Source organism: Pholcus phalangioides, unplaced genomic scaffold (assembly GCF_987345545.1).
Source record: "Pholcus phalangioides strain wild (caught in Gottingen) unplaced genomic scaffold, Ppha-v1.0 ptg000006l_1, whole genome shotgun sequence".
NCBI lineage: Eukaryota > Metazoa > Arthropoda > Arachnida > Araneae > Pholcidae > Pholcus > Pholcus phalangioides.
In genome coordinates, this window is record NW_028301599.1 from 3,132,133 (window position 1) to 3,157,963 (window position 25,831).

Here is a 25,831-nt window from a genome sequence, read left to right on the forward strand (position 1 = left end):
ACAAATTTGATGGTTCGATTACCTTTAGTTTGATAAGTATGATATTTATGTTTTTTTTCGTCGAACATTTTTGTGACAGTACGGTGATCTTTCTCCGAAAAAACCTGAAAGGTCATGTTATCACCTGTTGGCTTCTGTTGAGGAGGAAATTCACATTTTGCTTTAATTTCACTGAAATCCTGTAACCAATTATTTCCCCAATCAGAAAGTATTATTGGGGGAATTCTAGAAGATTATGAGCATAGAGCCCTGAATAATAAGACCAAGAAGATTATGAGATAAATGCTGCGAGTTTTGATTGGCCACCAAACTGACGAATCGTGTTGGCGCATGATTTGTTTACAAACCTACTCATATCCTCGTGATTATTGACAGGACCTGTGGCGGCTACTTAGTTTCGGTAAAGATTTTTTGCACGTTCCCGTAATTATAAAATTAACTCGTAAGTATGGTTTGTTTCATTTCGTAGGAAGTAAATTATATTCATCTCCACATTCTCTCGTATATATATTTAAAAAAATTCAATCCAATAAAACAAAGCAGTTCTTGTGAAGTAATTACCTTTCAACACAACTCGTTTCAGGCATGGGCAAACGGGGGCATGTGCCCCATACATCCAGGAGCAGGGCCCCACAGGCTGCAGTCCTTGACGGGCATTAAAGCCAGACTTTTGACGGGCCCTTTTATAGTATGAAAAACAAAAACAATGATGGAAACTGCCCTGGTCCCAGTGGTAGAGCCCTGTCAGACCCAGGGGTCCGAAACTGGCTATCGCTATCCCTTTTATGGCACGGGCCCCTGTCCCCTCCCCTTCAGGGAACGCATTTAAGGGGGCCCAAAAATTCATATCTTTCCAGCACCCGAGCTCATGTAGGTAGGCCAGGCATTTCAATAGTGTGTCCAATTACTTAAAAATGCCTAAATGATTCAATGATTTTTTTTTTTTTTTGCTTTTGTCAGGACTGGTAATTTAATGTGTGTATTCATGATTATTCACCATAGGCGGAGATATACTTGGAAGTCTGGGGTGCACTGTCATTATTCCTGGATGGGAGTCATGATGATGTTAATTCATATATACATTAGATCAGTCGACTCCATCTGTGACACTTTCCCCCCACGTTCATCTCTCGTATCTCCGCCCATGTTATACACACATTAACTGAGTTCAAAATTATAATTTATACTTTAACAAACGGATGCTTAGTTTGACAATTTTGAGAAATCTCAACCCCTGAAACTTGTTGTGGAGTTCAATTTTAAATGCGCTTGCAAATGAAAGGTGTCACACATTCGCTTCAAATGAAAAATTCTGTTGGATTTCAGAATGTAGACAAAAAGCTCAAATATAGGGTGGGCACAAAATCTGCAAAAACTTCATAAATGAATTAAAACTGGAAAAATAACCAAAATAAAAAACAGTGCAGGTTTGGCATCACCAGGTCACAGGAATTTTTTTAAGACAGGAAAAAAAAACTCAAATAACAGCCAATATGTGCCGCTTGTACACGCAACTTTGGTGGAAATGTGCAAATGAGATGGTTATAATAACTTGTGCTCCTAATCCACTATCAGTTCACCATTGTAAACCATGTGTGTTTGCTGGATTTGTGACTCACCTGCAATGTGGTATCCCCTGCTGTGGTGGCCATGTGGAACAACACATACTGCTGTAATAAATGATTTGGAGGCATTCTGTTCATTATTTGCGTATCTTTTCTTTGACTTGTGTACGTCAGCACCACCTATCATCAGCAGTTTTTTTAGTTTTATTTTCCTGTCTTGAAAAAAATTCCAGTGACCTAGTGATGCTAACCCTGCGAACCGTTTTTTTATTTCGGTTATTTTTTCGGTTTTTATAAATTTTTAAAGTTTCTACAGACTTTTTGCCCACCCTGTGTCCAATTCTATTCGTCAGAGTTTCATTAATGAACATACAATAGAGAACAAAACAAATATTTTAATTTTAAAGAACATTGTTCTCTTGAAAACTGAGCTAACTGCTTTCTACAAAAAAAAACCTTCAAATGTCTTTTATTTCTTTGTTGACTTAAATGGCTAATTTTGCATGCTTTAGAGATGGAGAAGATGTTGGTGAGACCCGCTACCTTCGAAAACCTCAATATTTTAGAACTTCAGAAAATTGTAGAGGATAAATACTCTCTGAATTTTGGTGAGTTTCTTCTTCTAATTTTTTTTTAAATCATAAAATGAGGTTCAGTTTATCTAAGGTTATTGTGTTGCTGGCATTTCTTAGCCAATGCAAGAACATAAATCTTCTGTGTGTGCCATTTGTTTTTTGTTTTCTCATTTAAGGTTTTGATTTGTTCCATTCAGGATTGCCCCACATTTCTAAAAAAATCTCCTGGTGTCCAATAGAATTTTAGTTGAAATTAATAGGCTTTCAGGATATTATGCCAAAGTGAACAAGAAAAAAAAAGTGTTGTTTCTTGTTGCCAGGAAACAAATTTATTCCTGTTCACCTCAGCATAATATCCAGAAAGCCTATTGATTTCACGTATCTTAGCCAAGTAAAAAATCACCATCTAACACGTTTCAGTTTTTTTTTTTTTGAACTTTCAACACAGCCGCTAACGTGTGGTGTGGTCTTGAAACTTGTCAATCAACAGTGCTGTCGAACTCTATTACACTCTATTTATACTGAAACATGTCTTCATTTAGAACCTATTCTTTTTCTTACAGTGGGATATGGCCGTACACAAAAATAGTTTGTTCAAAATTTTACAAAATATTAGAAGACAATTTTTTGTTCAAAACCTTCTTGTTCCACTCATGTGGTACAGGTTGGCTACCCCATCTTCAACTGGTTGCTAGTGAATAACACTATATTCATCGAAACATTCAAGAGTGCTTTTCATGCTCAAAGGATCTAGATTGACATCCCCATTGAACCTTCCTATTCTAGAGTTGCAGTTGAAAATTTATATATTTTTCTTACTTTAAACATGCGTCAGAGTCTCCATGTGGGTGCTCTTATTCCTGTCAGAGATAATGCTTGCGACTTGAAGGCCTTCAATCTAATGTGATATAAGTTAATTAGAGCCAAATGCAGATTGCAGGGTGTTTCAAAAGGAATCATCCGATTTAAAAAAAAAATCATAACTATTCAGCTTTTAATCCATTTTAATAGAATAATGTATAGGTAGGAAGAGAGAAATCTCGAGTTTCATGCAATTGCATACGAGTAGCGCTAATGCTCTTCCTTCAGCCGCCACTTCAGTGTTTGTTAAGATGGTTACTGCACAACAGAAATTGTTTTGTGTTCTAAGCTTCACGAAATGTGAGTCCGTAACAACTGTTCATCATGCTTTTCATCGACAATACCCTGGTGTTGAACTTCCTACTGCTCAGAGAGCATTGGGCGATGGTATAAACAATTCTGAGACACAGGTTGTCTGTGGAAAGGGAAATCCCCTGGCCATCCCCGCATGTCAAACAAAAATGTAAAGAGCATCTGACAGTTCCACACGTAGTCCACGGAAATCCTCTTGCACTGGATGCAAAAGTGCTTTCAAAAGTTTGGAACGATTTTGACTACTGTATAGACATATGGCTGTGCATCCCAAGGTAGACATATTGAGCACCTTTAATTCGGTTTGTAAAAAAACTGTATGATTATCCATGTAATATAAAATTAATTTTAAATGTCTACGTTCAATATTTTTCGTAATATAGGCATTTCAAATCAAGTGATTCTATTTGAAACACCCTTTAGAATTTTAGAATATTTAATTGAAAAATCAGAAAAGAGGGACAAAACATTCTAAATAAACATAAATTATATTTTTTAAAGCTTTTGCAGCCATCATTCATAAAATTTTCAAATTGAGTTTTTTGGGGATCAAAGTCACTGCTCAAAAATCTTTAATAACTTTGTGAATTATCTTGAAAAATCTAACCTAAATCAATTCATTAATAAATCAAAAATACAGAAATTAATTTAATATTATATAAAGGAGTATTTTTAAACTATTAGACTATTTAATAGGCCATTGAAGGAAATCAGAAGGAAGGTAAAACACTGTTGATATGCTGAGAGTAAAATAAGACTGACTGTTTGATTATATAAAATCTAATACTGTACTGAGAAGAGATTAGACATCGAGGGGCAGCCTAAGCAAGTGTGCAAGAGGTGCAGTGCACCTGGGTGGCAGGTGATATGAGGCGACAGCCTAAACTTTTGTTTCATTATGTTCCTAGAATATTCTTAACTATATAAATTAGTGTTTATATAATTATTCCCCAATATAAATTTTGGAATATTATAAGTCACACGACACGTTGTCACTATTTTGAGCCATATCTTGACAATGAAATGTTGAGGAAACTTGAGGGAACAGGCAGGGTCTGGGATGGTAATACCAGAGACAAGAATGGAATCTACACAGGGCAAGTGCACAAAAAACAAAACTATAAAATTGTCATATTTTAAAATTGTGGGGAGCAGCAAAATAATGTTTGCCTCTAGCCCTTGAATCATGTTTGCCTTAGATGGCAAAAATCCTAGTTACGGCCCTGTCCCAGAGGCGGATTTATAATTTTGCCGCCTGTAACCTACATAAATTTTACCAACCTTTTTGTCTTATAATCATTGTAGTACAATTTTCTTGCCCACTCAGTCCTTTAATTTACAGCCTTTCACTATAACCCTATTCCCCCCACCACCCGTGTTGTACACCTGTTCTCTAAGTTACTCTTTCAGTTGCTCACATGCTTGCTTGCTTACTGTTTTGATCATTCCCATACTCAAACACTCCCTTAGTCATTCACATAATACACATGCTCTAGGTCACTCCCATGCTCACAGACTCTCTAGGTCCCTCTCGTGGTTGCTCACTGACCTACTCCCCTCACTCTCTGGGTAGAGACAGATTTGTATTTTTACAACTTGTGTGGACTGTACAAATTCTGCCGCCCTTCTCCTATTCTACAAATTTTCTCGATCCACTCACATAGCTGCCAAGTCTCCCAAATTTTAGCTTCATCTCTCACCCTCCCAAAAAGTTCTTAAATCTCCAGAATTTTTACAAAAATCACAAAAAATCCCTAACTGTCCCTAAAAATTCCCTACTTAATTAAAAAGAATCCCCACTTTTGAAAACAATCCCTAAGGAATTTCTTGTGGAGCAAAAATTCTTTTGCCTCTGTTTTTTTCCCCCTTTTCAAAACGACGTCACACGTCGTAAATGGGGGAATAGTGGGAAAGTTTTACAAACCCTCTGATGGTAACAAGAAAAGTTGTTTGTCTTATCATGCAGGGAAATAGCCTAGCAACCAATAGTCCTGGATAATAATTGAAGATTATAGTGACGCGCATGTGGTCAAAACTTCCTTTTTTTGTTGAAGTTGCGTACGTGCGATAACAAAACATGGATACTGACAAGCAAAAAAATATTTAATCAATTTTAAAGATACTTATTCCCAGATGAATTTCCTTTCATCAAATGTTCCAGAAAAAGGCAGACTTTGTGTTACGGACATAAACATTGGCCATGGTGGAAAGACTACTACTTCACCAAACACCAACTCTGGCCATATAGCTATAATGCAATTTACTGCCATTAGTGAAATGGGTTGGAAGTGATGGCGCTGTCTATCAGTGGTCGTCTCGAGTTCGTTAGGGGAAATATTTTATCTATATCCCCCTTGGGTTCGAACCCTGGACCCTGACAGCAACCTTCAAGAGGGTAGACAAGCCACTCGGGCACGGTGGAAAGACTGACATCATCACCCATGTGAAATCAAAAAAAACATCAAACAAGTGTCACAAAAAGTCAGTGTTCTTCAAAAATTGACGCTTTTTTCCCCCTTTATCTTCTAATGATTTTGGGGCCATTAAGGCAATGTTTGTTCACGTTTCTGATTGAACAAAATATTTTTTTGGGTATCATAGCATAACACTTGGATTTAATGTGATAAAATTGTATCTTCTCATCATGACCATTGAAAGTAACAAAATAGTATAGTAGAATCTGTAATAAATTGTTATGCAACGACACATAAGAGATGCAAGTAATTTCAGGTTCAAAATGTTTAAAGGTTGGATATTTGGTGTCACAATGTTCAATATTTCCTAAGCAGCTACGATTTGTTCTTCAGCTAACAGTTTGTCTTACAATTTCAGCCAATTATTGGGAATTTCATAAATGGTCCACTGATAACATCGAAAAATTTTGGGAAGAAGCATGGAACTATCTGAACATTGTTTCTTCTGTTCGTTTCAACAAGGTATGTGTGTATTGATTTTTACAGTACCGATGGAAAGTCTCACATAGTTCAAAAGAAAAAAATTTATTTTCCTAAACATGGAGGGGGAAAAAATCAGATGTTTAACAAGCTAAAAACACTTGTCAGTCAGTACTATAAAGTCTTTTTATCCTGGAATAACTTGTGAACCATTTATCCTAGAAACATAGATTCAGTTAGGAAAAAGTATCCAAATAACATGTAGACTTCAGACATGTCATCCATGTTGCTAAGAGTCGTATAGTTATTAAACTAAAAAAATCAACTTTTTATTTGTTCACCCAGTGCTCAAAAACACAATTAGAAAGTTGTTGCACTGTCTCTCCTGAGCCCAGCCCAAAAAAAAAAATTCTGTGCCTTTAAATGCAATATTTGCTGAAATATTTGAGTTTGAAAATTGCTGAGAATGAAGTAAAGAATCGCATAAACTATGGGACAAGCTCATTGTGCTGCTCTTTACCTCATTTTCTCAGCAGTTCTTGAGTTCAAATGCCTTGGCGAATATTGCACTTTAAACACATGGAATTTTTTTTTAAAATAAAAACCAGAGATCTACATGTTGTTTGAATACTTTTTCTTCAATTGGAATTACCCTTCTAGGATCAACGGTTCACTAGTCATTCCGGGATAAAAGGGACTTTCCTATTCACCCTCTATAATGTCCTTCATATTAAAATGTCATTTCTAGTATTCATGACAGATAGTAGTTACTTTCAATACTTGCATAACTCTGAAATAATAGATAATTTAGGGCCAAGCATAAGCACACAACTCTTTCCAACATACATCAATTTATTAAAATCCCCCTGTGAAAAATTTTTCATGAGGTGCATGTACAGTGTAGTATTACTATTATATACTTTCTTTATGAGCAGTCTTGCCACCATCACTGTGCATGTTAACATAGCGAATGTTCTTTGAAAATTTCAGAGTATTATATTATATATATATATACTGGGGGCAACCCCCTTTTTTGTTCACAACATATCTTGTTTATTTCATCCTCAGCCTGTTAGACCGCAAAACATTTTCGTTTGTATTCATTTTTCCAACAAATAAATTCCAGGGCCCCAATCAAGGACCCAATAATATTTATCCATTTATCCATCACCCCAAAATGAAGTCTGTCAACTTTTCCATGGGTGCCCGACCTGGAAGCTTGTCGGACATCCCTCCTCCCCCCCCCCCCCCCCCCGTGTGGGCCTCGAAAATTTTTAATTTTTATTCATTTTACCAACAAATACAATCCAGGGCCCCACCAATTACCTGAGACCCAATTTGACCCCTTACTTTTAGTGGTGTCCCAGACTGGCTTTATCTCAGGCTACTGATGTCACAAATTTTACGAAGTTGAACAAACAAAATCAATGAGATTCATCCAGGGGGCCCCAAAACAATACCTGTCAACTTTTCCATGGAGGCTTCGACCTGGAAGCTTATCGGGCATACGAAAAATTTCTATTTTTATTAATTTCAAAACAAATGAAATCCAGGGCTCTCACATCCAGTAGAGGGGACTCAATACACAGATTTTTAGTAGGGGCCCCAAACTAGCTTTATCTCGGGCTACCCATATTGAAAATTTTAAAATGTTAATCAACAAAAATCATTGAGATTCATCCAGGAACCCCCCCCCCCCAAATGAAACCTGTCAACTTTTCCATGAGGGCTCCGACCTGGAGGCTTGGTCTGGCATCCCCCACCTTTGAGAAGGTCACAAAAAATTTTCATTAGTATTGATTTTAACAACAAATAAAATCCAGGGCCCCCAACCAATTACCCAGAACCCAATTCATAGATTTTTATGATCCCTCAGATTGGATATATCTTGGACTTTGGCTATTGCAAATTTTTCAATGTTAAAGCAGCAAGGAAACAATGAAATTCGTTAAGGGCCCCAGAAAATGAAAACTTCCCTCATGAAGGTATATGCACAATGCCACACTTCTTTCAAACATTGGTGTGAGATGATAGCCTTTAATTTATGCGTCATTGCTGTAATTGCTCGTAATTTATTAACAACTTGATCAGTATGATCTTTCCATTTTAGGTTAGATGAAACAATGATTCCAAGATATTTATAATGCTGTACTCTTTCAATGTATGAACAGTTACATATAGTATTTGAAAGAAAGTCGTTACATTCATGAAATTTCATTAAATCTGTCTGTGTGCTTAAGTTAGTTAAATTAAAAAGAACCCATTTAGTTTTGCTAGCATTTAGCCTAAGTCGAAGGTTTCGAATTCTTTTATTTATTGCATGGATGTCTTTTTCCAAATTTTTTATCAGTTCTTCAGTTGTTTCAGCGGAGGAAACTAGAACTGTATCATCTGCGAATGAAACAAGTTTATTTTTATTTTATTTTTTGTTCATTGAAAGATATATTTTCCATTAATCGTGGGACTCTAAAATATGACTCCCAAATATTTTAGTTTAAAAATATGTAGAAATAAAATTTGTTAAACTGAAGGTTGAAAATACACATTGAAAAAATCTCAAGCATTGAAATAGAAGCGTTTCTAGCCATCAAATGAATATCTTTTCAATATCTTTCATACTTTTTTTATTATGAAATTTGCTTGTTATTGCCTGCTTTAATGTGATAATTTTTTTGTTTCCAAACTGTAGGTTATTGAACCGTATAAGAGTATGGAGGATTTTCCAGAATGGTTTCCTGGCTCAAAAATGAATTATGCTGAAAATTTGCTCCAACATGATTCTGGGACTGCGCTCATTGTCTTGGGTTTGTTAGCATTGTGAATTACTTGACTTTATTTGACACAATGTTTGAGGTTCACATACATCTATTATATCAGGTTGATAGAGGACTGAAATTCTGAATAGGGGATGTATCATTCATAACATACATGTTGATTTTGATCATTTTGTTACATCATTGCTGCTTTATGTGCTTGAGAGTTGATTTGAATGGGACCTGTGGTTCATAATCAGTTCCAAATAGCTGCAAAGAAGCCCACATTAATAAGCAAACCTTCCAGCTAGGAGTTGATATTCTAACCACTTCCAAATCTCAAACTGAATCAGCATCCCAGCAACAGGGCAGTTAGCATGCCAGCCTCTGGTTTAATGGATCTGGCTTAGCATCCTACAACCAGCATGTTAGATAAGCCGTTTGATTCAGCCATAAACTGCTGCATGCCATGATGTCGTCAGCCCTTGTGTGTGTTAAATTTTTTTGACAAAAATGATAAAGATTTAAGGATTAAGGTTCAACAAAAATACCGAACATTTTCCAACAAGAACAACAAAAGAAAGTTTAAAATCAGGAAAACTCTGAATGAGGAATATCTGCTTTCGTTTGAAATTTGTGATTGTATATTTTTTAAGCAAGATTTTTCTTCTGATTGTAAATGTGTGAATGTATTGTATATGGTGTTACTTTTGTTGTCACTCACTGGTTGATGACTTACATTACTCTTAAAAATTTTAATTATTATTATAATTTTAGGAGAGGAAAATCCTGTTCCTACAGAAATTTCATACAAAGAGTTGAGAAAACAAACAGCTATCTTGACCGCTGCTTTTCGCAAAGCTGGCATCAAGAAAGATGACGTGGTCTCTTGTGAGTCACTTGATTAAAAAAAATCATAATAGAATTTTTCTACTTAATTAGTCATGGCATATAAACTCTCATATTTCAATGTACTTCAAGCAATTTGTTATTTCATATTGTATAAAATATATTATACTGAAAATCAGAATTACTTTAATGTATTTATGAATAATGAGGGTTTGACTATTTTAATTCATGGATATCTTTGTAGCTCACTCTTACACCTTGTATTCCTGAGATCTTTTAAACCCCTATCATAGAAAACGTGTTTATGACTTGTTATCATGGTTCAGTGGAACTTGATTTTAATTTTGATTGTCTTCTTTCAGTTGTTGAGAATTAACCTAAAGTGAACCATATTATTCAAATTTTTTCATAAGTTATGTATATAATAAAAGTTGTATAAATATTCAAAAATTAGTCAAAATAATAGTTCAGAAGTTGAACTTATAATACAATAAGACAAAATTTACTGTTTAAAATAAAAAGAAAAATCTTAATTGATACCACACATAAAATTACACTAATATTTTTATGTCTTATCAAGAAACTTATACTATATATTTGTAAGTGTAATGTAACAAATTCGAATCATTGTATGATCTAGACCGGGTGGAAAGATTTTTTTTAATCCCTTCACAAAGTATATTTTTATTTTATTTTAATTTCTTTTGTGTAGTCTATATTATATATTTTTTTGTATTATGTTTTCGTATTGTCATGTCTGTGAAATAAAATAAAAAAAAAGTTTTTCACAGCTATTAATTTATATTGATACTTCAACTGAAATGTGTAATTAATTTTACATTCAACAAAATTTTATGTCTCCAGGTTTCATGTCGAACAGGGTTGAGGCGATCTTATGTATGCTGGCTACTGCATCTGTTGGAGCTTTGTTCACTGCTGCTAACCCTTTAATGGGTGTCAAGGTGATGCCCTTTGATGCTTTTACTGTTTTCTCAACTTTTGATCATATTCCATTTAGTTCAAAAGCATCTGTATTTTAATGGGCTCATTGGAATTTTTTTCTAGGCAGTTGTAAACCGCTTCGATCAAGTGAAACCTAAAGCTCTATTCACAGTTGACAGACATGTATGTAATGGTGAAGAAAGGAATGTTATGGATTTGCTTCCTGGAATTGTTGAAGGTAGGGGGCAAAAAACTTATTTACGCAGAACACACAATTTCAACTATACATATGCATATTTTATATTAATTAATTTCACACTTGAGATATCTGATCACTTTATTTTTTAAAAGCAAGGCTTTTGCTATGTCAATATATAATCTTAATTTATTTACCTGTTAAGACTTCTATACATATAACTGCAAGCTTACTTAAAAAGCATGAATATTCAATCTTTTTGTACAAGCATGTTTGAGCGTCTGTAGGAGAATTTTGTGCATGCATGTACAAGCCTTGCTCGCATAAGCAAAACTGAAGGTGTGTACCATACAGATAGCTTGTATCAGTCTTTATTTCTGTGAGCTCTGCTCTATGTTTTTTTGTTGCCGTACACAATAACCAAGGCAATCAAAGCAAATGCATCATCACCCCATATAGAGGTATTTCAATTATAAACTGATTTTTGTGCAAACATGCTTAATACTGGTACTACGTGGTATCGAAAAGTAAATTGTGCATGTTTGCACAGTTGCAGTTATGTGTATAGCTGCCTTCTACTTAACAGTGGAAAGTTGGTAAAAGTTTGCATTGTTTCTGTGAGATATCATAAATGTCTTAAATTTTTCAAGAATGCATATTTATTTGAAACATGTTTGTCTTACTGTTGTCCTTCCTGATATTGGATTATAGTTATTCATTTTAACGTTTGCTGGGACTATGTACCAAAAGTGTCATATGTAAATAACTAGGTCTAAATATTAATGCAGATGAGATGAGTAATTCGTGCATCCAAGGGATATCATAAGTGTACTTCAAGTTGAGCTAATAATCGATTTTTAATCATTTAATCAGTCATCTGGTCAATTAATTTCTATATTTTGCTTTTTTAAAGGTTTGAAGAGAATAAAATGTATTTCTCTGATTTTTTTATGAATACTTTGAAACTGACTTCACATCATGTTCTTAACTGTGTTTCTAAACCATCAACAACAAAAAAATTACAATAATTGAAATAATTAATAATTAGTTTTCAAAAATGGAAATGTTATTTCTTTTTGTTATTTCACAAACTCATTTGAAGGGTCGGGGGAGGGGAAATGGTTTCAGTCCAAAAAAATTAGAAATGTCTTCATAGTTGCTTTGTCAAATACAAAGGGCACAACAGACAAAATGCCCGATGAGATGTCTGAAAAAAGATGCCCATAAAAAAATATGGATGTTGAATATGAATCTAAATGATATAAAAAATACAGCAACCCAAAAAGTAATAAAAAAACAATAGTTATATGATAAAATATATATATATATACTGCCTATAAAAAAATTATAGTTGCCCCACATTTAAGTAATGGACATCTTCTTGATTTATCCCAATGCGTTTATCATATTTCTTTTAAAACACTCCAATTGTGTTAAAATCCATGACCCCCCCCCCCTCCCACAGAGGTAAGCTATTCCATTTATTCACAACCCTAATAGAGGGAAACTCCTTGCGACACCACAACCTAGAATTGTCCCTTACCAATCGGTATTGGTGTTCCCTTGTCAAAGCAGGTGATTGATGGTGTATGATATACTCGTGGTTGATTTTATCCATCCGGTTGAAAATTTTGAACACTCCAATCACATCCCACCCCAACACCTGTGCTCTTCCAATGTAAACATATTCAAAAAATCAAGTCTCTCTTCATAGCTTAAGCTCTATGTGCCATCAAGACCATGTGTGACTCTTCTCAGCACCTCCTCGACCAAGTCAATGTCTCTCTGTAACTGTGGTCTTCAAAACATAATGGCATACTTCAATCCAGGATGAACTAAGCCCTGGAAAATCGGAAAGATTACTTTAGGACAGGGTCTTCAACCTTTTTCCAGTCACAAGAACTGCCTGTATGCATCATCAAAAGAAGAGCACCCTTACGGCAAGTTTGACATATATGAATTCATGAAATACTGATGATTTCAATCCCCGAATGCAATTCCTCCAATATGTGTAATTTAGCACTTCGGGTACTTCAGGGAGCACCATGGTGCTCACGAGCAACGGGTTCAAGATGCTTGCTTTAGAAGAACACAAAGACCTTTTTTGAGAATGAAACTGAGCATTCTGTATGTTTTTTTAACTGCTGAACAATATTCTCATTCAAGATTTACTCTAATTTTATTCAATTAGATATCCAAGTCTTTACACACCATTTAAATTATTTTTACACATTTTTTATGGATTTATGTGATCAAAGCTTACTTTTAAGAACAGCATATAATGTAAATATTCTCAAGAAGATGTATATCCATCACATGCATCTTTAGGTATTGTTAATTATTTTAGTCTGAATTATGATTAAAAAGAGATTAATATGTGAGTTACAATATCTTATTTTTTTCCCCTCACTAATTTCATGAATGAAACTGATCTGTGTGTGCAGGTTTACCAACATTGGAATTTGTAGTAATCGTGCCATCAAATGGAAATTCTTTGAAGAAAGATATCTCTAGTGTACCAAAAAGGTTAGTTGTTCTAAGACTTGATTGGTTATAATAACACTGTTGCTGTGTGTATGCTCATAAATATAAAAAATGTGGAGTTGAATGCTTTCTTTTGTTCTACGTGACTTTTATTGTTGGCCATCTGAGTACCTATGTCTTGTTTAGATGTTTTTACTTTGAGATACCATTCATGTGTCGTTCTGTATAAGTATGTATCGTAAGCTGTGATTTCTAGTTGGAATGGTGGTTCGCAGATTTTCATTTGAGCGATTGTTGAGAATTATCTTGTATAATTGAACATGACATTAAAAAGAAATTGTGATTGCAGCTATGTGTAAATAATCTGAGTGAAACAAAAATGAATGAATAAATTAAAATATGACTTTTGAAAAAAATTTTTTTTGCTTTTTGTCATGTCATCAGCTGTCTCTATGCCGATTTCTTCAAGAAAGGTTTGGAAGAAGATGGCAGTTCACCTGCACCATATTATGAACAGCTGCCATTTAGTCATCCTTTTACCATAAGTTTCACGTCTGGCACAACTGGACCACCCAAAGGTGTCGTTCATTCTGCAGGGGTAATGTTGTCTGCATTCTGTTTTGAAATGAAACGTTGCATGTAACTGAGGTTCAAATCATTCTAAAAGTTCTCTTTATTTGCTTAGATGCCGTGTGTTTTCCTTTTATAATCAAAAAATAAGTCTTGAATGTGTATTTTGCTGTGTACATAATATATTTCTTACACTTGGATGAAATTGTGGACATGTTGTTTTTTTTCATAATTTCAAACTAATTTGTAAATTAATCAAACTAATTTTTAATTGTTTATTGACTTGATTTTTTTACGTATTAATGCTTCTTTTAGAAAGGCCACTCTATTTTTAGGAATAATTAGGGTCTCACATTTAAGGCTTGGAGTTAGTTGTTATTCAAGAAGGGTTCATAATTGCCGTCTTTCAGAGAAATTATTTGATTGAAAAATATTGTATTCCAGAATCTATATATAATGCAGATTGAGGATATCCCCATGTGAAATTGTTCATGAGAGCTAGTTGTTTACAATTGCTAATTAAAATATATTTGCTTTTTGAGTTGACCGTATTAATTTTTCATCTCAAGTTTCATCATTTCTAACCCAAAAAACATGCTGGGCCTTTTGTGTTAAAAACCCAGATTAAAAATTGCAGTAACTGGCACACTTAAGTCAGTAAATATGAAATAAAGCAGTGCAAATAATGTTCAATAATTTCTAAGCATCATGATGATTCTTACAATAAACATAAATATATACATTTAGGATTCATTCCCTTTGAAGTAGGCCAAGTCAGGGGTGGCCAACTTCACTGTGTTCAAGGGCCAACATAATGGTCAGCTCCAGTATTGCACGCTGCACCACTCCGACAAATAAGCCACACCTAGAAAACTCAGATTTTAAAACCCCATGAGTAATATGGAGGAACACAGGCAGTTTAGTCATTTAGTTTCCACCCAGAGCTTTGTGTTTCTCCCCCTTCTTCATAAACATTTCACTGGCCTAGCTTGACTTGTCACCAACTTGCCATGTCAAAATTCGGAGATGAATGCTTCTCTGTTTTCGGAAATCACTGTCTTTGTGAAGTTCCTTGATCAACAACACAATATCAACACACTATTAAATATGGCACATTTTTACTCAGAATCTGCTTAGCTTAGTCTGTTGAATTGTATGTTGGCACCCACTAAAAAAAGTTCAGTCACCGAGAGCAAAACATCAAATATGTATTCAGATACAAAAGGCAACTTGCTCAACAAGAGGGAGAAAAAATAAAAAACCTTCATAAGCAATTTGTGTGGGAAGGCAGTATGGTGAGGAACATGGCAAATTATATTTCCGATACTAGAAATAATGAATATTTGTTAATCAGAAAGTTGTAGTTTTTAGCTCAAATAATGATCGCAAATTGAATTTCATACATAATATTTTTGCTTCGTCACAGGAGCTGCACAAAATCACCCCACGGACCACATGCACGCCAGCTGTTGGCCACCTCTGAAATAGATGCTTCCTTAAATTTCCAATTTCTTTTTTTTCTTTTTTGGTGCATTCATGTTATTTGAATTAAACAGGTTATTTCAAACCATGAGATAATTAACATTTTAATTAGTTTGCTTTAATGCTCACTTAATGACTTTTTTTCCTTTTCTAACATTACATTCGAATTTTATGAATTCTTTAGTTGCAATGAATTTTCTTTCCATCAAAAAGTTTTTTCCTGCATGCATTAAAAATATGAATTCTTTTATTTCTAGAAAAGACATTTTGTGCATTTTTCTCTTTCAAAACTTTCAGTGCAACCATGCATTTTTTTTTCTTCAACAGGGCATGTTAATGGTACCGTTGAAAGACCTTGTCCTTCACTTCAATCTCCAGAAGTCAGATGTGCTGTGGACTTTTTATTTAGTGAGATTTTTTTTTAATCAAATGTACTTTAGGTACATTTACACGTGTTTATGTATATATATGGGGCCACATTAGTGATGTTTTATCCAGCAGTGTACGCACTGAGCAGAGCATAGCTCGACTATCATTTATTGATTCACTAAAACTGCATAGATTTTTTTTTTCCTGACTTGATCAAAATGTGGCCACATTGCCTTCTTGAACATCGATATGTTTTCTTTGTTTCGTTTGCAACATATTTATCAAACCAATAAAAATGACTGTCATGTGCAAAAATTTCTTTGTAGAGCCTTGATAATTGAAGGTGGACTGAAAAGCAATAAAAAATACTTTAAATGTTGGTTTTTATTTTAAAAAAAGCAGTACTACCATGCTTACTGTATTTTTATACTTGAATAAGATATAGATGCCATACAATGCATTTCAAAAAATGAGGAATGTGAAAAGGGTGTGAAGACGAGAGATTGAGAAGAGTTGGGGATGGAATTGATGGTGAACGACGCTAAGACTCTGATAGCTTTCAAGTGCCTCTCCAATGATTTTACATAACCAATCAGCGAATAATTGGTTACCATTACTTAAAAAATGGTCAAGCTTGTCCCTTTTTCTTTGTGACCCCCGTCCCCGAAAGTTAGAATAGTCTACGTTCATTCAAGGGCGTCTAATATTTTATTACACTAAATATACCCATTATAGGGCTGGGGGCTTCCTAGTCCCTTTCAAACTGAAATTCCTATACAATACGTACATGCTACGTAGTACTCCTGAAAAAAAAAAAAAGTTGGGTTCTTGGAGGAAAAAAAGAGAGAAAGAGGTCTCAAAAACGAAATTCAAAAATATTCAGTGCCTCATATTACCCAGAAACTCAGGTTTTCAAGACTCTACTGTAATAACCATAATGTACCGAAACGTGTGTGTGAAGTGGCTGATCAGTTTGTGGAGTGTGCAGAACTTGGACTGTAACAAAGAAATAGTATAAAGACAAGCAATATTATAGCTAGTATCGTCTTTAATTGTAATAGATGTGCACATGTTCGAACATAAACAGTATCATATCACTTGATGAACAATGTTTTTTATTGTGTCACTTCAGATACAAGAGTTTGGTACATTATTTTTTTGATATGAGATGTAATAAATGTATCTTCAGCCTCTATTGATTTAGGGTTGCATGTACTGTTTTCCCCCTCAAAAGCAGTACATAAACACTTATTGTTTAGCATATTAATATATATATATATATACTATTTCTTTTTTTTTTCTTCTATCAGGTTGGTTGGATGTCATGGAACTTCTATCTCACTGCATTAGCTGTTGGATCTACGATTGTCATTTATGAAGGGTTTCCATTTTTCAATGGTGATGGTTACTGGAATGCTGCAGAAAAACTTGGAGCTACTATTGGATTTCTTATTCCTAATGTGCTGGAAGAGATGCGCCGAAAGAATCTTGTTCCAAGTCTGTAGTGATTTCTTTTTTTTTTAATATCTTGATATACCTCCATTTTACATGTTTTTAATTTTCATTTTTAAAAAATTATTGCATTTATATTGAAAAAGACTTTCACTCATACACAATCGAATACCTTGTGATGATTATATCCTTATTAAAAAATGTGTACTGTGTGAAAGGCTGCTTTACAGAAGTCTCAATGAAGTCTGAATGAGTGTTAAATAAATGTGTTTTGATTGCCTTCAGCATTGAATAGAAAATCTTCTCTCTAACAGAATTATTTAATAGGTTTTTTTTTCTATAATATCCAATAAAAAGTAAATTTTTTTAATGAATAATATTTAACGATACCTGTGTATATTGTTGCATTGCACGGTATGCAGATTCAAATCAGCTTGATTTAAATCACTTAATGTTTTTTTAAATCATTGATTTCAATCACAAGATTTAAATTTTGTTTTTTAGTTTTTAAACAACAGATTTATATCTACAAGTATGCATCATTATTATAGGTAAAAAAATGTTTTTCCCATATAAGTTAAACATTTTGTTTGCATTCATATTCTTTTTTAGAGCCAAATACCTTGAAAAAACTTCGATTGTTGGTTTCAGCATCTTGTCCAGTAAAAGCACATATATATGATTTTGTTTACAGCAAAATCAAACCAGACATCCTCTTCACAGCTGGTTATGGTAAGTTTACATTTGTTCATTATCATTGAGTAGGGCTGGAACTAGAGGGGGCAACTACCCTCAGTGGCAAACTGTAGGGTGCAACAAATTTTAGTAAAGAAAAAAAAAATACTGTTATAAAATCATTTTATTCTGCAGCTGTTGGGTGGGGGGCAAAATCATGCTTGGCTTTTCTTCTCCTTCCCCCTCCCCTTGCACAAAAATTGTAGTTATGGCGCTGTCATTAAGGTATAAAATACATGTCTTTACGTATTTTTATTGACAAAATTTATGATCAAACCTCATAAAATAAAAACACTAATAAGTTCATTCAAGAATATGTGTCCTTGAACAATCAATCATTTATGAACTTTTTATTAAGATTTTGCGAGTGAGAAGCATAGGAATGCAAGTGCTCGAAATTGAGTTTCGGGAAAGCTAACTTTAGAAATTCTATTTAGTAGTTAAACTAGTGGGGCCACTAGAAAGCAGCAGTATATAAATACATAGTATACAGCATATAATACAGCAGTACATAAAATGGGTCTGTCAGATGTTGGGTAGAGGAAACCTCTTTAAGCACTTAACAAATTTTTTCACTTACATCCCTTTGCTTCTGACCCTTTCAATTATAATTTCCTCCAATGTCTTGTCATGTTTATATTATAATGTGTTTTTTACATTTTCATCTCTTCAAGTGCAAAAAATGTCTCTCTCCAACTTTGATAAGAAATTGTTTTACTTATAGAAATGAAGAAAAAATAATTTTTTTTACACTTAAATCCTGAAGCTCAAGGCTCTAAAGACAAGCCATATGATACAAATCTTTAGTTTGGCGGAGAATAAGCTTATGTATGCGTACTTGGGATATAGAAATGCACAAAAAGGAAAGAATTTAGAAAAAGCAATCACCATTTTTTCAGCAGGAGTTCAAAAATTAGTATATTGTCCATAATTAACAATATCTGTTGTTTTGTTGGTAAATGATAGGGGAAATGTCTGGTAAATCATAATTCAGTAGCAGTACTTATTTTTTTAACATTCTGGAAACAAGCTAAAATCATTCTTCTGAATTGTATTGCGTGTTCATATGTCCTAGTAAAAGAATTTTACTTTTTACAGTGGCTAATGAAGAAAATGTATCTCGGAATCACATTCATTAACGAAAACATAATTTTCCATGGATTTCTACGGAAAAACATTTAAGGGGTCTCATATAACATGGTGAAAAACTATGCTCTCTAATAGAAATACCATTAAAAATACTATTTAACGATTGATTTATTTCATATTTTTTACACATTTTCTTGATTGTATGTGCTATCCTTCCTATACTGGTATAAAGTTTTACATACCTTGGATACTTAATTCTTCTGTAAATTTTCAAAAATACGATGACATCAATGTAATTGAATAAAAACCAAATCAAAATATATGAAAGAAACTGTTCAGTTCATAAATGAAGCAAAAGCTTGAGATTTCATTGACTCAATCTTATTTAACATTAAAACAAATTAAAAAAAATTTCTATGTTTGAAAATTAAATTTTAAATAAGATTGAGTCTATGAAATCTCGAGGTTTTTGCTTCATTTCATGAACTAAACAGTTTCTTTTATTTTGAGTCAATTTTTATTCACTTACATTGATGTCATGGTATTTTATCATGCGTGCAAGCTGTTTTTACTGCATTTTTTTTGAAAATTTACAAAAAAAATTAATTAGCTGAAATATGTAAAACTTTATACCAGCATAAGATAAACATACAATCAAGAACATATGTAAAAAAAATTGAAATAAATGAATAGTTAAATATGTTTTATGGTATTTCTATTCTATATCTATTTTCTAAAAGATATGAGACTCCTTAACTTATTCCAAGTAAGGCGCGAAATTTGAAGATAAGTTTTATAAAACCCTAAGACACACTATAGAATAGAAAAGATAGAAACTGGCTGAAGAGGCTGAAATGAACAATTGGATGAAGGAAAATTTAAAAGAAGTAGAAGATAATGAAGATCTTCTCAATTGTACACTATGTACACAACCCAGATGGATCGTGGGTGTTCCTGCTATGTGATGTGGTTAGCTCATTTCTTTTTCTCAGATAGATATAAGCTCTATTATCTTTTACTAAAGATAATCTTATCACAAAAAATGAGTAACTTTGCCTGGTTTTAATTTATACAAAAATTGCCACGTTTTTAAGACAATACAAAGCAAATACAAAGGCGAACTCTTCGGACGACCAGACGTAAACATCACTCTTCATTCGTGTGAGTTCTGACCACGAGGTCCTGATGACGGCTCTCCATTGAAGAGCCGAAACGCGTCGACCATTTGACCAGTTGAATTTATTTGTCTTAAAAACGAGGCAATTTTTGTATAAAATAAAGATAATCTCTTAGAATGTCCAGACTATTCGACTTGATGCTAATAGTCTTACACTGAAAAAACTTCAAGTCGTGGCTTTATTTTTAAATTCATTTTTGTATTAGCTTAATCTTTCATTGTATATGAGATTGTTCAAAACCTTGTTTGAAAGACAAAAAAATATGGTTATGAAACAAACAAGGCTTTCGTGGCCATTGTGTATAGTAAAATTCAAAGTTTTTGGGTTTTTTGGCCGATGTATACTTCAAAAGACAAAAACTTTATGTTATGCCAAAAAAACCCTGAAAACTTTGAATTGGAATACACAGCTATATTTAGAAAGTGCTTTCCGGGCGGACATAAATAATCAGGCTTGAGTAACACTGGTTTTGATGAGTATTGACCCTGAATTTCAGCTTCCAATGTGGCTGTGACAATTCATCTATATCAACAAAAATGTTTGTTATCTGAATCTGTATTCGTTGACTGAGGTAGAAATACAGTGAAAAAAAATCTTTTTATTGTTCATAAAATTTGTAAGCTAGGGCATTCTTTAGCCAAGTAATGTATTATTGTCAAAAAAATATTCTATTTTGTACTATCAATAAAAGATAATGCATTGGTTAGGTCTATCAAATCACTGATTGCATAACTCATTCTACGTTTTACAGCCTGAAGGTTTTCGCAATCTGTAATACAGTGAAACAATTATAAAAATCTTACATATAATAGTGACCTCTTCAACCCTGGGCCAAAACTAACTATAGAAAAAATTGTGTTTATTGTATGTCAAAATACCTTTTAAAAAGAAAAACAAATTAATTAGTTAGGGTAAGATATGTTTATTAGGACCATTTGTTAAGTACCCTTGCACATACCTCAAGTCATGACTTTAAAAAAAAAAACCCATTAAAACCACCCTGTATGTTTTTGATATATATATATATATTTGGTGAGATATGCTTTTATATTGCAATTTTGGTAATATTTGACATCCATATTTTTTATGGACATAGTTTTTCAGCCGCCTCATTGGGCAATTTGCCTGTTGTGTCCTTTGTATTTGTGTTAAACTATGTTAAAAATGAAGATATGCATGTGTACCTCTGGAGTGAAGAGGATATTACTTTTTTGGTCTGAATATTAATTTTTTCTTTCCAAGTTGATATACAGTAGATGCTTGTTTTTACGAACTTCTAGGGACTTGATGGATTTGTTTGTAATATCAAAAGTTTGTAAATGGAAAGACATTCGAAAAAATGACACATCTGGGCCAGAGAACTAGTTTGTAAAAACAAGTCAGTTTACAAATTAGAGGTTCGTAAAATCAAGTGCAGACTGCAGTGTACATTAAGTTTGATTTCATTTTTCGGATAAATTCTTTTTACTATTTTCTCTGGTCCCGTGAAAATTGTTTTACACAGATGCCATTATGTTTCCATATTCAAGCTGCATTCCTTTTCTTCACTATGTGTAGCTTTTTTTGTGCCTTATTCAAGCCCCTCCATGTTTTCCTCTGAGCTTTCTATGATTCATCAAGTTTTGGAAATATTATATATTTGTTTAGACTTTGTATGATATATACCTTCTCTCTTGTTCAATGTCTTCTTTTCATTTCACTTTTCTTTTAAATAGAAGGTTAGAGATCAGAATTTTTCTTCTGCATTCATCATGTTCGATGGTGAGAAACAAAAGCAAGGTCAAATCATTCACTTCAAATTCTGCAGCTGTAATGAAATACACAACGGTATGGAACCGTTGAGGTATACGGACATGGGTACTTTTACAACTGTGTGGACTTTGTTTTTAGGTTCAACGGAAACCATGTCTATGGTAGCTGGTATTGTTTATTGCCTTCCTGTCTATAAAGAGGAGCACCAAGCACCATCGATGGGCATGAGCGTAGCAACACTCAATGAAAAAGGTATGTTGTTTGTTTCCACTGGTGATCACTAATTTCACAGAAGACTCGTACATAGTTTTGGGTGTTTTTAAAGTTTCAAGTGTTCAGTTATTTTGCCTATGTCTGAATATTTACATATTATATGCATTTCCCTATACTCTTGTCAAGACTGAGCTGGCAATGCAGAGATCATATAGAGATGGTTTGCACTCTTACCTAAGGGATGGGATATACCTAAGGATAAACGGATGGTCTTGGGATAGATGAGAACCATTGAAAACAGCGCTCAACTAGTTTTCCTGCGACTATCCACCAAACAAAACCGTAGAAACGGACATGACTTTTTATTTTGATAAATTTTGTTATTACTAAACTTGTTTGTGTGATTCTTGTCAAATGTATCAAAATACAGGAAATAGAAAATAAATATAATATCCCATTTTGTACATTATAATACATATGTTGGCTGATGGGAGACTTTCCAGGTAGATGCCATAACAGTCATGATCTTTTAGGAACAAAAATGTATGTAAATATAATTTGCGTTGCATTTTTAAAAATGTATTCCCAGTCATTAGCCAGCACTCAATGAGGGAGACCGAGCATGTGGGAAATCTGGGTCACAAATTCCTGAAAATTCTTAAATATCTAGACTCTCTACAAATCAATTTAATTCGCTAATTTGAATCCAGTCTTTTTTCTACATTTTCTTGTCTGTTTTATACAAACTGTTTTTAGGTATTTTTAACTTTATTTTTGCTTTTGCCAATCTTGATTTATTAAAAATATCAGGCGCTAAGCATATTTGCATTCACGTTGATTGCGATTTAGATATTTTACGCATGAGTACTCATATTTTCATTAAATGGTGTTATGAGTAGACTGAAAAGCATTTTTTTATTCCTTGATGAAGAAAGTTGAATGAGCAGAAAGAAAAATCAAAGAATTTCATTGTAAAATATAATTTATTTCAAAAGCAACACTGTGTATTTCTTCAATCTTTAAATGTGCAAAATACAATAGCTGTATTTCCTATATTATGTTGTCGTTAATTAAATTAGAGCAATAAGTAAATGCCCACACAATTTTTTTATCATTGTCAAATTCTCATGTTTTTTTGGTGAAAAACTATGTTTTTATTCTTATTCATTTACCTGTTCAGCTCTTAATATGAATTGTTATCAGTATTTTAGATATATTCTGTAATCCTTATTGAACCTTGCTTTTAACTGCATGCCGGGAATTGGTGAGACACAAACATTCAAAAAAATCTGGTATACCCTCAATTTTTACGACATGCAGAAGAATGCAGTATTCAATTTTATAATAGCCATCAAGTCGATCAGTTTCATGTCAACAACAGTCTGAAAGTGAATTCTGCATGGATTTAGGCACCTCTAACTTTTAATCTCAAACATATTGTTTGCAATAAATTTATGGAAAGACATTGATTCGAAAAGTATATAGATTGAAAGATGATGTTTTTGAAGCTTACAAACATATTGCATACAGACACGTTTTCAAAAAGTATTTTTCCTGTAAAGTAATCTGAAATATGATTTTTGATAGATAGATGGGGGGGGGGGGGGATAATGTATATCCCAATCTAATATCTGAATCTTTTTCTCCCTAAAAAAGGTGAAAATGTGGTTGACGAACTCGGTGAACTGGTAATCACAAAGCCCTTTCCATCTATGCCACAGTTTTTTTGGAATGATGAGCTGAAAAAAAAGTACAAGAGTACATTCTTTGAAAAGTATCCAGGTAATGCATGGTCTTAATTGTGTGTCTATTTTTTTTAAAACCAGTTGTAAAATTTTTCTAAAAATGTGAATATTATACTGTGGGCACACCTGTATCGATTGGTAAGGTGCAATTCTAGGTTGTGGTGCCGCAGGGAATTTTTCTCTAATACGGTTGTCAATAAATGAAATGGCTTACCTCCAGGGGTTCGTAAATTCTAAAGCACAGTAAAAAGGGAACATTGTGATGATTATATCCAAAGATACATTTATGACTCAAAGAAAATTATAGGTTAATAACTGTTTTACTTTTTTTTTTGAATTTTTTCCCCTTCCTATATTGAAAATGAGTGTCTGCTGATCAGTTCAGATGAAATTTTTAGTATCAATTAGCCTGTTATTTTAATTAAACTTTACTGGGTGTTTTATGTTCACACTTCTTTTTTAATATGTGTAAGGAACTCCTTTTTGCCAAAAATTCGGTCCCAAAAATAGAAGAGGGTTTCTTATAGGTGGATAGTATTGTAGATGTATCTTATCAACTTTTTTTCCAAATTTTAAGCCCAAAAAATCATGGGGTCCCTTATACATACATATTATAGTATACACGTCATAAACAAAATTCTGATGAGAATATTATAAAAATTCCAGAACTGTTGATAATTTTTTTATTCAATCTCTTCTGCTAATTCATTGTTCATAATTTAGATTTTTTGCATGAATCATTGTTGTTAACTTTTTTTTTCTTTAGAATATGAAATTCACATGTAAGAGACATTTCTTTTTAGGAGTATTTTGTCATTCTGATATGGCTATATTCAATTCGAAAACTGGTGGTCTGCTTGTAACTGGAAGAACGTAAGTGTATCTTTTTAACCCCTTAAACTGGTCCCATGGTTTTTAGATGATAGCCTTACAAAGGAAAAGATCCCAAGGTGTCATCTTAAAAAAATTATTTAAAAAAATTTAAGTACATGCATCCCACCTAGAAACACAAAAACAAAAAAATTATTGGCGGAAGGTAATTATTGAAGTTGCAAAAAATTATAAAAATGACAACACTTGGCTACTCATTGCCTCACACTTCTTGGCGATATCTATGAAAAAAATATTTTTCACTGTTTTTATACTCTAGTTCTTTCTCTTTTCTTCCTTCCTTTTTTCTTTCATTTTCTGTGCTGTACCTGATCTTGTGTTGTTTGAATGACGAAACTCTAGGGATGCAGGATTTTCAAATTCATTCTTCGCACCTCTATTGGCATTCAAATTATTAATATTTAGACATTTTTTTGAGTGCCCCATAATAATTCTGCCTGATTTTTTTCATATTTCTGTGCACATTTAAATGAGTAGAATCAGTGGTAATTTTTATAAAACTTTTCGAAAACTTCACCTTGGGACCCTTTCCTTGTTAGTGGCCAGCTCAGTCATTCTCTGATGATTTGAAATTATTACTATTATTTTTTTTTTATATAAAACTCTTAAAATCATGCATGTATCGCATATGGATATATGTTCTAGTTTCTCTCCCCCCCCCCCCTTCACTATTTACCTATTTTCTGACAGGTTTGCTTGTACTTATACCAACTTTTTTTTTCCATTCTATGCAGCATGTAAGTTTGATTGCCATATCTATTTTCACAAAAAAAACTGAAAAAGTGAAATTATTTTTGCTTGCACAGAGAGAGAAGCATATCTTTGATTATATGCACAACCAAAGGTTTAATGGTTATTAGTATTTTAGAATTACCATAAAAAAAACTCATTAAATCATAATTTTCTTATTTAGAATTACCATGT

The 25,831-nt window shown here is 33.3% G+C and overlaps 1 protein-coding gene across 1 annotated transcript in view; it reads left to right on the forward strand.

The window, feature by feature from the left end:
• Positions 1–284: 284 nt before the first annotated feature.
• LOC149085671 (acetoacetyl-CoA synthetase-like) overlaps positions 285–25,831 on the forward strand; it is a 30,917-nt gene continuing 5,370 nt past the window's right edge. Inside the window, exons 1-15 of the mRNA XM_089232465.1 lie at positions 285–442; positions 2,078–2,173; positions 6,146–6,249; positions 8,897–9,011; positions 9,738–9,851; positions 10,674–10,771; positions 10,875–10,989; positions 13,392–13,473; positions 13,876–14,029; positions 15,811–15,891; positions 17,163–17,349; positions 17,917–18,036; positions 22,197–22,310; positions 23,928–24,053; positions 24,820–24,889. Of these exons, the coding sequence (XP_089088591.1) occupies positions 2,080–2,173; positions 6,146–6,249; positions 8,897–9,011; positions 9,738–9,851; positions 10,674–10,771; positions 10,875–10,989; positions 13,392–13,473; positions 13,876–14,029; positions 15,811–15,891; positions 17,163–17,349; positions 17,917–18,036; positions 22,197–22,310; positions 23,928–24,053; positions 24,820–24,889 (1,574 nt within the window). The 5' untranslated portion in view covers positions 285–442; positions 2,078–2,079. The remainder of the gene's footprint in view (positions 443–2,077; positions 2,174–6,145; positions 6,250–8,896; positions 9,012–9,737; positions 9,852–10,673; positions 10,772–10,874; positions 10,990–13,391; positions 13,474–13,875; positions 14,030–15,810; positions 15,892–17,162; positions 17,350–17,916; positions 18,037–22,196; positions 22,311–23,927; positions 24,054–24,819; positions 24,890–25,831) is intronic.